The sequence below is a fragment of the Hyalella azteca genome, unplaced genomic scaffold (assembly GCF_000764305.2).
Source record: "Hyalella azteca isolate HAZT.00-mixed unplaced genomic scaffold, Hazt_2.0.2 contig10075, whole genome shotgun sequence".
NCBI classification, from domain to species: Eukaryota; Metazoa; Arthropoda; class Malacostraca; order Amphipoda; family Hyalellidae; genus Hyalella; species Hyalella azteca.
The window spans coordinates 73,357-84,866 of NW_025940124.1; the positions used below are offsets into that span (position 1 = coordinate 73,357).

Consider the following 11,510-nt stretch of genomic DNA (forward strand, 5'->3'; position numbering starts at 1 on the left):
ATATGGAGCCTTCGTCATTGGTAAGACGGGTTGAAGATGTTGCCCTTAATGTGAATATTATTCACAGAAGGACACTTTTTCTGCAGTAGTTGAAACTTAACTAATATTTTAGCTTGTTTACTCTAGTCAACAAGGAAAACTAAAATGTATTTTATATTTGTCGTTAACCTTTATTTAACGATAAAGTTCAAAGTTATTTTCTATGGATATTTAGGTAAGTGGCAGTCCTCGTGTATATTTCTTACCTCATTCCAGGCTCGATTTTATTTTAATGTAGGCCTAAGATATGAAAAAATCGAAGATGAATCGGTGGCTGGCGACCTCAATTTTTTTTCACATTGATTCGCTCTTTTGGTGAAAATATAAAGTGATCTTAATTGACCAGCGATTGTGTTAGCAGAACAGCATACTTATTTCTATTCTTCCAGTTATAAGTTGATTCTGACCAGGCCAACAACAAGATAATTTCGGAGGTGGTTTCGAAGGAGACAAGAGCTACAGCGGAGAGATCACACAGCTCAACTTTTGGCACCGAGTTTTAGACGCATCGACTATCAAAAATGTAGTATCTCATACATTAAACTTTAAGAAGTAACTGAATTAATGTCAATAGAAATTTAAATTAGGCAAGATATTTGCCGTGAATAGACCGCTGTTTGAGCACGCTCATCATATGGGATTGAGTTGAATAATAACATTTGGTGGTCTGATGTATAGTCTATAGATAATAGAAAGCACAATGATTGTATTACTAAAATTGCAGTTTACGAGTATAGAGGAACTCACGAATTTTTTACCCTTATAACCTGACAGATCGCCGAATGCCGTGATAAAGATGAAGGTGATGCGTTGGCGTGGTCAACACTGCGCTGGAATATCAGTGGAGAGGTTGAGTGGCTTGTACAAAACTTGACTACTCTCTGCTCATCGTCTAGGCGAGACTTCATCTTCTTCTCAAATCGGTTTCAGTTAAACGAGGCTCGGGCTATGTGTAAGGTGATTAAATAAATAACTGTCAGCATATGTTAATCCATTTGGACATAAATTTTTTGATGCTTTTTAAAACTTTTCAACTAAATTTGAATTTTCGATGCTATGAATATTGTGAGATAAGAAGGGAAACGTTCACTCATATTTGACAGTTTATTCCAATGCTCATCCGCATTTAATAGCATTTTAGTTGTATATTTAGAAGTTTGATGCGCAATTATGAACTTTTATATCTAAAATTTAATATTTGTAGCATAATGAGCCAACGAAAATGCGTGATCCGGAGAGGAAGTATGGATAGATCATTTGGGCGGCAGGTGTAACCTCGGGGGTAAAGAGTAACCTTGGGGGTTCAAGGTAAAGAGATGTCATTTGAGTATCAAGAGAGGCATAGTCGATAGAGCATCACGTGTGTTCGTCTACAAACAAGTTAATTGAAAGAAACGGTCATCGATAGAGAAGTGTGCGAATAATTTTGAATGAACTGGTTCTGTGACACCAGGGACTGCACGAGGAGGTGATCGAACAGTACGAACGTCGGGAAACCACGAACTCTTGTGTCAAACAATAATTGCACCAGCATGTCGTACGCTCAGCTAGGCCGGCATGGCTTCAGTGGCTGGACGCTCATGTTCAAAGTTTTCCTTGGTCCTTCCCATCCTCGTGCAGCCCCAGTTCTCAAAGAAACTGTTCACTAATTATTCGTCCACTTCACTATCGAATGAAACTCTGGAATTAGACAATAAAGACCCACGTTGAAATGATTCAGAAAACTATGCTGTTTTTTAATGACAGAAGGGCCTGTTTCAATAAACTGGTTGTAGGTCAACACGTGATTCTCTATCGACCACTCTCTCTACTGATATTACGTATCCCCACGAGCAGACCCCTCTACTCTTCCCCCACCAATTAAGATCGTTTATACATCACGTGTTGTGCAGCTCAAATCACCCATACTTCCCTGTTGAATCCTGTACATTAGAATGAGAGCAGCTTATTTTTCGAATCCTATATTCCGATACTCTGCTAGAATTTCGAAATCTATATTCCTTAACAAACTCATTATAGGTTAGTCTGACTGGAACCAACAATTGAAAGAAAAAATTCACTCTCAATTCAACTTATTATTCCATTTAGATTTAGATTAGATTTATATTCGGTTTCGACTCCGTTTCCAATTGATTCCGTTTAGAATCAATCAAATCATGCACAACGCTTGTAAATAAACTCGAAAGCGTATTTCTAAATACATTTTGCTAAATTTTGTTAAAATGAAACAAATTTTTTACCAAATTTTGTTATAATGAAAGATGCATTTTTATTTGCTTAGAGAGTGGGTGGGGAGATTGGCATCCCTATCAACGACGCAGAAAACACTCGGATGTTCAACGAGACGGTCGGCTGGGCTGAGCACTGCTCTAATTACCTCGGAACATCTTATCTGTGGCTTGGGGCTCAGGACGGTAATGTAGAAGGCCGCTGGGAGTATTTCGAGTCCAATAAAACAATCACGTACCAAGGACGGTGGCGTGGAGGTGGCCCCAACGGAGGCACTGTCGAAAATTGCTTGGTGATGATGTATGGTCCTGGCATCAACGGACTCTGGTCTGATTTCGCTTGCTTTGATTCACATAAAAACTGCATGTTCTGTGAATTTAAGAACTACACAACAATGTTCCTAAAAGGGCCTCTCGTGTGCAAAAATTCGCCTTTCAACACTAAATACATCTTACGTGGAAGCGTCAATAACCGGCCTTCACTCATTGGCTACCGGCACTCCGACATCTTTTGGGACAACGAAACCCAAGCGTGGAAGCTGGTTTCGAAAAAAGTGGGACAGAATTGATGCTTGCATAGAGTCGTTTGTTTATACAATGTAATTTTTAGTATATTTTTGGAATTTGATGCATTTGTTAATACATCATATTCCTTGAATTGAAGTAGGAAAATCTCCAATGAAAAAATGTATTTTAAACACTTTACAGACGCCGGGGGCCTCTGCTCTGCACATTCCTGATTCGCCCGCTGATTATCCTTTCGGGAAGAAAACGTGGCAGGTGGAATCACAAATTTGTGGATACAGTCGAGGTGAAAAGGTTCAATTGACCTTATCGGCCTGTATTTTTGGCCAGTACACGTGTGATGATGGTTCCTGCATAGCCTTGCGCAATCTGAAAAACGAACGTTCCCTCAACATGCTGACGCCCGAGGAGGTACAGAAAATTTGGTTCCCGGAAATTTTCTTTTACAACGATGATGGAAATCAATTTTCCAATCTGGGGCAAGGATCTCGAGTTGAATTAATTGCTGGAGGAACAGCTGTCCAAGGAGGATCAGACAACTCGGACGAAGGTACGTACTATTTGCATAGAAAATGTAAAAATATTCAATCAGTTATATATAAAAAATGATACATATATCTTATATAATAAGAACAGTTATGGTGCCGTGATAATCAAATACAGTATCTATGAATGAAATATCATGAGGTCTCATACAAAAATGGATAGTTTTTTAATCAAGCTTTTAAATTTCACAAGCATCTTCTCTTGAATTTCGCAAGAAACTTTGCTTTGATTGCGTACTTATTCAAATGTTTGCTATCGAAGTATGTTGTAAAATGTCGTCGAACTACGGAAATCTAGAAGGGAATGCTCATCTGCCCGAGCTACGGAAATCACCAAGATCAGTTGGTGATTTCTGCAGACACTATTTCAATCTTATTGTATACAATACATATTTGAGCTTCAAGTGTCTCTATTCAACAGCGAACATAATCAGTGAAGGTGTTGTGGCGATGAGCCAGCGCTACAACGTCCACTATTCCTGTGATTTTGATCTTCTCATGTTTCCATTTGACGCCCAGGTGAGGTGGACGATAACTTCTCCTATTGTTATTTCTCGTTGTGCACAAATGATGATGGATCATTGATACTGAAATAAGATCATGATAATATCATTCTATAGAGATTAGGTATTGATTATAAAAATATTGTTAATTTCAAGTTCAAATCATTGTACATACACCATGCATTTTTTGACGCTTTTTCGAGTCAATTTGATTATCCTCTAATAATTTCTTCCTGTATAATTGGCTTCTATGACAAAACAATTTCAAAATTATTTATAATAGAATAGGTTTCTGACGTCACTCTTACTGGTATAATTTTAACTTAGGGAAACCGTGATGCATCCCTGTCTTCGAACGATATACTATATACAGTATGCTTTATAATTTGTTTATTCTATTTAGGACTGTCTTATGACCTTTGAGCTGACGTCGGCAGCTGCCTCCTACTTAATGCTCAGGCCGGATAACATCACATACATGGGCAGGAAGGATCTCGTAGAGTACACTATAAGTAAATTAGTTTGGAAAATTGCATATTTTGCCAATATTTGAACAGAATATGCAAGTTTATCGAAGGTTAGCCAAACAATGAATCCTACGATATTCATGAGACCTTGAAACTATGAAGATTTTTAGCTCGAGCATAGTCGTAGTTCGGGCACATGAGCAATAGTAAGAAATTTATTGGAATATAAAACGTTCTGAACTGGAAATTAAATTTTTATTTTCAATTTATCAATGAACATAGGACCAACCTTGAAACCGATAATGTTTGAAATTAATTTCAAAATTATTTAAAGTGGTATTTTGCTACATGACTAACTGCTGGCTGTGAAAACATTGACTTGTTCGGCATTGCTGTGTGTATTAGGAAATATGTGGCAAGAAGAAGAAGAAGAGAGAAAAAGAAAAAAAAGTATAGCGGCTGATCTTGTTTTTTCAGGCGAGTTCATAGAGATTAACAGCAGCATCGTGAGCGGGTACTCTCAGGTGAAGCTCGGTGTTCGCTTCGAGCGTCGCTACGGCTTCTACATAATCACTCAGTACATCCCCACGGCGCTGCTGGCCGTCATTGCGTATTTCACGTTCTTCTTCGGCCCAAAAGAGTTTGAATCGAGGATGAACGTCGCGCTTACAGCAATGCTTGTGCTATCATCTCTCTTCACTCAGGTAATCTGCGCATACTGAGAGATCTCATTGCTTCCCAAAAATTTCCTTTTAATATATAAATCTGATGGATAGGTAATAGGGATAAAATATTTTTGTACTCGATTTAACAAACTCGAAAGTACCATTACAATCGGTTAAGGGGAGTGTCTGGGGTAAAATTTTGAATTTTGGCTTTTCCGGTTTTTAGTCTCATCTGAAAGCTGACATTCTGCTCTATCCAACGGTACAAAAATCATCTCTGTACGTTGATTTATGCGTTCACGACAGCTTGCGAAAGGGGGGGGGGTCGGGGGAGTTCTTTCACATTTTAGGTGGGCGATAATTCCCGGTAGCATGCATAAATAGCTAGTCCACATACCGTCATACGATGTGCTTCAGTAACCCGCCTGTAGTTGTACGGGAGGGGTTGCGTGTCGTCGCTCCCACCATCCTTGACTAGAATCAAGCTGCAGTAACGTTTAGTTTTGTATCCTTGCTACATTGAGTGTCTATTCCGATGCGCGCGGGACTTTGTCGCGCTCTCCTGAACATTCACACTTATTGTCACTGCAAACCTATCTACTCCTACAGTTTTGAAGTTACAGCAATGAGACATATACCATTCGATTTGCAAAGAAAAGTTCTACAAACTGATGGTTGGCTTTTTCCAAGTTCGTTATAGTTCGGATTTTATTTTGCAAAAAGTGGGGGGGTAATTGCCTAATTTTCACTATGTGTTCTGGCACAGCTTCTTATAGTATAATTGTACTTATTTACTCCGTCTCTTATCAATTATACGTGTGACTAGTCCTATGGAATGGATTTATTTTTCGTCATCCGCTATGTACAATTACAGCCAAATGTCATTGGGGATTTGAAAGACCTTCCCAACAGAAAAAAAGCCTATGTAGATGAGCAAGATAAGTTTAATAAAAAAGTAAAAAATTATTGTAAATTCTAGTCGTGCACAGGAGAATTTTTTCAGCAATTTTAATAAATCGAAGCTTTTGTTTCTATAGTGTGTATTCATACTCTCCAACTACAATGCGGTAAAAAAATGAATCAGTGAAGCTTCATTGGAAATCAAGAGAAAAAATTGCAAATAAATATTTCCAATTTGGTTTAACTTGAGAGTGTGTGTAATGATCTTTCGTGCCGAGGTTAAATAATGATCTCGAGTTGACACAATTAATTTAATATTAATGAAATGTGAACACTTAAATTAAGAAATCGAACAAGTTAACGCGAACATGGGTATCGTAATAGGGTACAGAACTCTCTTCTTTCATATATATGCTAGGGCACAGCATAGTAGAGGTTTCTCACATCACAGTAACAAATTATATACACAACACTGAGTCTTCTTGATAGCCTCTTGTGATCTTCTATCCGGGTTGACCTCTCCCTCTGCAGTTGTCTGAATTCACTAACTAGTCCTTGCTTTGGTCCCACAACAAGTCAGCTCTGAATTCTTACACTGCTACGGGATCGTCAACACCTTAACTTATTCTACGTCCCACACATTAGTTACTATGGTTCTTATTCTCCCTCTGTTTCCCAAAGTACACCTGAATACTCAGCTAAGATCCCTACAGTGTGCCAAGTGGAGCTGACTACCTTCCTTTAAGTTATTTACTTCTTCCTTCTTCCAGGCTTCGAAATCATGATGAATCTATAATAAGTCCGAAAGTCATTGGAAAACAAGTGTGACATCTTTTCCTTGCTCAAAATGGGAATTATGCTGGGTATTTTTCTAAAATTCACGAAAATCTGCCAGCTTCAGCGGGCTGGACATCTGAGACCTTCCGCCCCTTGTGGGTGATGAATAATTGAGACCTTCCACCTCTATGGTGATGTTCATCTTGACTTTCGGTGCGAGATAGCTAAATAGCTGAAGCGCTAGTAAACATTTGGCCACTAAACTAACTAACTAACTCATCATATGCCGTTCGAACGCCAAAATCCAGGATTTATGTCAGCTATCGCAACGTTGAATAATTAACTCTCTTGCAATCGGCCAGAAAAGAGGTATTGATTGTTGTTTTAGTATTAACTATATCAACTGTTAATTCACAGTGCGCAGAAAATTGTTTCTTTAGAATACTTTCCAGATTTTTTCTCCTGGATCACGAACATTCTTCACTTTTTGGTGAATGTAGCACTGGATTTACCAACCGACTTTATGGATAATGTAGCAGTAAAGGCTTTTCTATACATCGCTTAGAACTCTAGTTGGAACACATACTGACGGCGATGTTATTTTAGCTTGCATGGTAGCGACGCAGCATTTAGGCGATGGCTGTGTCTAAGAAATTCAATATGGAGTAAATGCAAACAGTAAATGCAAACTCCTCCACTTGATTTACTGCTTTTAATCTCGATGTAATCTAAGAAAACTGTTGATATGTCTCATTACTCTTATTAATATAGACATTTAATATAACATATTAATTACGTGTTTACGGAATGGTTATCGTAGCGAATTCTTACTATATTTCACTATATAAATATATTTTAAAGTTAACAACGATGTATTGCAAACTTATTTCCTATTTAACATTTTTCATTACATTCATATAATAAGCTGGAATTTCAGTTTTGCTTCAAGCAAAAATCAGTTATCCTCAACCTTACGTAACGTATAGACAGTTTAAGGTAGTTTCGTTAGCATTTAACGTAAGTATCCCATGTTTCAAGTGCACCTGTGTAATAACGTTTTTCATGTACTCGAAATAAATTTTTAAATGTTATAAATAAACACTCATCTAACCTTTTAGCTAATTTCACACATGCTTTAGATTCATGACTTCGAACTACTGGGTGCGGCAGTGAGGGCGGACGTTTTTGTGATGTGTAGTACTCTCCCCTATACCGTCTACGATCGAAAGAGGCGGATGGTTTCGTTTGACTCGTGACTCGTGAGGTCATAGCATTGTTCGTGCTTCAGTTGCCATGGTGCCTTGGAGTCTTGGACGATGGAACATCGCGTCTTTGCCTATGATTATTTCGTCCCAAATAATGAGTCAGTCACCGTCGTACAGCGTGAGTTTCGACGCTACTTCAACATTCACCGAAATAGAGCTGTTACCTCTCAAAACACCATCATTCGTTGGGTTGAATCACTCCGCAGGCGTGGTGAACTGATCAGCAGAAGAACAAAAGGAGCTCCGCGAACAGTTCGAACTCCTGAAAATATGGACATCGTTCGACAAGCCGTTCTTCGCAGTCCGACTCGATCTGACCGGCAAAATGCTGCTGCACTTCGCCTCAGTGACCGTTCGGTGAGGCGAATTTTGCATTTGGATCTATGCTTTCACCCATACAAATTAGCCATTGTGCAAAAGTTAGAGCCCAGAGATTATGCACAGCGAATAAACTTCGTACGTGAGATGGAAGCACTGATCGATGGAAATGATAACCTCATATTGTTTATGAGTGACGAAGCCCACTTTCACCTAAAGGCCATGGTTAACCAGCAGAATTTCCGTTATTCGGCTAATAAAAATCAGCAACAGTTCACGAAAGGCCGCAGCGCAGCCCAAAAGTAACGGTTTGGTGTGCTGTATCGCAAACGTGCATCATTGGCCCTTACTTCTTTGAAGACGGTGATGGTCGTGCTGTTACTGTGAACTCAGAGAGCCACACAGAAATGATGAACAAGTTCTTTGTCCCTGAATTCGACGGCGTCGTGTTCCAACCCGACGTGTGTGGTTCCAGTAGGATGGGGCGCCTGTCCACACAGCCAGAGCATCAATGGACGTCATCCGCCCTCTCTTCCCTGGTTGCCTTATTTCCAGGTTTGGCGATGTTCATTGGCCTCCTCGGTACCCAGATTTATCCATATGCGATTTTTACTTATGGGGAAATCTCAAGGCTAGAGTATAACCATCGTCATTTCTGTGTAGCGCTCTGAGTTCACTGTAACAGCATGACCATTACCGTCTTCAATAAAGTAAGAGCAAATGATGCACGTTTGCGATACAAGCCCCGAACTCTGGACGAATTAAAGGTGCCCAGCACTGGCTGCCAGTTCATCCGCCGCTTGAACTGTCCACACTACTGTCCTTGTGTATGGGGTTTCAGCCGCTTCAGAGGCATGTGCCGGCACGTGCCCGAGACGCGGCCGAGAGGGACAACGATGTGTTGATTTATTCGCTGGAGAAGCGGCTAGTATAGCGCTGATTCAGCCATGGTGAGAGCATTTGTGCCGCTCAAGTGAAACATCTTAGGTCAAGTGAATCATGGCTCGTTTGAACGATAATGGTTCTAAGAACACAGCAAAGTGGAGTCCAGACGATATTCAATTGTTCTCTGAGATATTCCAAAAATATGAATTAATGTGGAATGTTTGTCATGATGGTTACTCCAGCTGAATGAAGAAAGAAACGAGTATTTTGAAATTAAAATTTGTTCCCGACGTTGCATTTTTAAAGGCTAGAATAAAGAATATAAAAACAATTAAACAACGTACAGACTCGAGTTGTTGAAGGTGATCCCACTTTCCATTTTCACATACCGCACCCGACGGCTTTAAACGACGCACTGGCGGGCGCGAACGAGAAGATATCGGCACCTTATACTGCCCTCGTGTACAGTCTTACTTGTCGGATAGTCACCAAGCGACATTTGCCAGATCTACTGGCCGACTGCACTGTCCCCGTGTACAAGCACCTTAAGTGATTATTTGCTAAAAACCATAGGTACAAATTCCCTTCATGGAAATGAACCAACGAGCTAATGAGATTGAGAAATAAGCCACCAATACAATCGCTCTAAGCCGTATTTAAAACCGCCCAACAGTTCTATCCCATGCCGCCTAAATACGTATCTCTACCTCCACGCTTACCCCATCTCCCCGCCTTTTTGCACCGACTGCCGGACGGCTTTTCATAGTTACTTCATATTTTTCATTTAGAAACTAGACGCATTTGGTAATATAATTTGGAAACTAGTAATTACCCCAATTTGCGGCAGAATATAAGTGTATGTCATGAAGGTTGATTAAATTTTGTTGAAAAATTAAAATTCAATATTTGAAACATTACCAGGAAGTTGATTAAAATATGATAGATTAATGTTTAGCTACTCGAATTGCAGCAGAAAAATAAGTTTAACTTCCGTGGAGCTTGGGTATCAGAATATCGAGAAAAACTGCAAAATGTGCATATATGATACTCAATGATCATAATTCCAGTTAATTAAGGATTTCAGTTAATTAAATAATAATAACCGCTAGTCAGTTTATGAAATTAATGCATCCTGATTGGAAAAATATAACTCAGTACTCACTGCAGTGAGTGATAGAGCGCATTTTCTCGTTAACGAAAACGTGAAGTCACAGACGGACGGACGGACGGACATGACGAGCATAAAAGCGCCTTTTTTCCATAAGTGAGAAAATGCGCTAAAAATAGATACTTCAAGAACTTGATACTTCCATGCAAAATGCCTAGAAGCTAGTACACTACTGCAATGTAGTGGTATGCAAATTTCCCACCGCTGGCAATCAGACCGCTATACGTATAAGCGCGATCAGCTTTGTCGTAGTCTTTAAATTTGTGGTAGCCGTAAGTTAAGCTGCTGATCCTAACTGGCGTATAGTGGCGACTTTTTTTATAGGATTATAATTCCGACGCCAGGGTGAGGTGTCACACGTGGTAGTGTTGAAATTTGAACGCTTCATGAAATACCGTGATTTTAGTGAACATATTGATTTGTTATGCGTAGGTATTTACTCGTGTTTTCTGTTTTAGGATCATGCGGTTAATCTCGGAAATTTCTTGCTCCATCTCTCTCTCTCTCTCCGCGCATTCGATTTATCATAAGCTCTCGTGTCCGACTCGAAAATATTCGCTCAGGTTATCCGATTTGTTAATTTACTTAGTTCCTTATTCCGCATCCGATTGCAAAGATAGACAGTTCTGCTTTGTTTTTCTAATACATTTTCATCTCTAATACATTGAATTAAGCTTGTCTTAAGAGTTTCAATCCGTCTAGCCCAAGCCTTGCTCATTAAACCAATAGGGGAGTGCCTTTTACTTCCCGGTCATTGGAGGGACAAGACCATCCGAATTTTGGAGGTAACGCGACTGGTAATTTGGATCATGGTTGAACTAATAATTATTTCAAAGGTGATTGAGATATCTAAGGCTAGTTCGTCACAACGATCCAAAATGATGCGAGATCAAATCCAGCGTGGCTGAAGTGATCAATATCAAGCACTGGGGTAAGCAACAAAACTCAAGGGATTAATAAATATATGGAAGACCGGAAGTGGTCAATTTACGAAAATAAAAAACAACATGATTAATTTTTCACTGTATATTAATTAGCGAAGACTGCCGTTTTCTCCTAATATATATCTCCAATATCTCCAATTTTTTTTAAGATGGCTCGTTTGATTTGTAACATTGTCTACATTTTTGGTCATCAAAAATGTAAAATGCACTGTTCATTTTTGGAGGGTTTGAATGAATACAAATATCATATGGCGGTTTGATGAGAATGATTTATTCTGGGT

The 11,510-nt window shown here is 39.3% G+C and overlaps 1 protein-coding gene across 1 annotated transcript; it reads left to right on the top strand.

Annotated features, from left to right (window-relative positions):
- Nucleotides 1-3,170: 3,170 nt before the first annotated feature.
- Nucleotides 3,171-5,029, top strand: LOC108665647 (acetylcholine-gated chloride channel subunit acc-1-like). Its single transcript, XM_018152424.2, has 4 exons — nucleotides 3,171-3,342; nucleotides 3,759-3,856; nucleotides 4,244-4,352; nucleotides 4,785-5,029. Exons 1-4 carry the CDS (start codon nucleotides 3,186-3,188, stop codon nucleotides 5,027-5,029), a joined length of 609 nt encoding a protein of 202 aa, XP_018007913.2. The 5' UTR covers nucleotides 3,171-3,185.
- The last annotated feature ends 6,481 nt before the right edge of the window (nucleotides 5,030-11,510 follow it).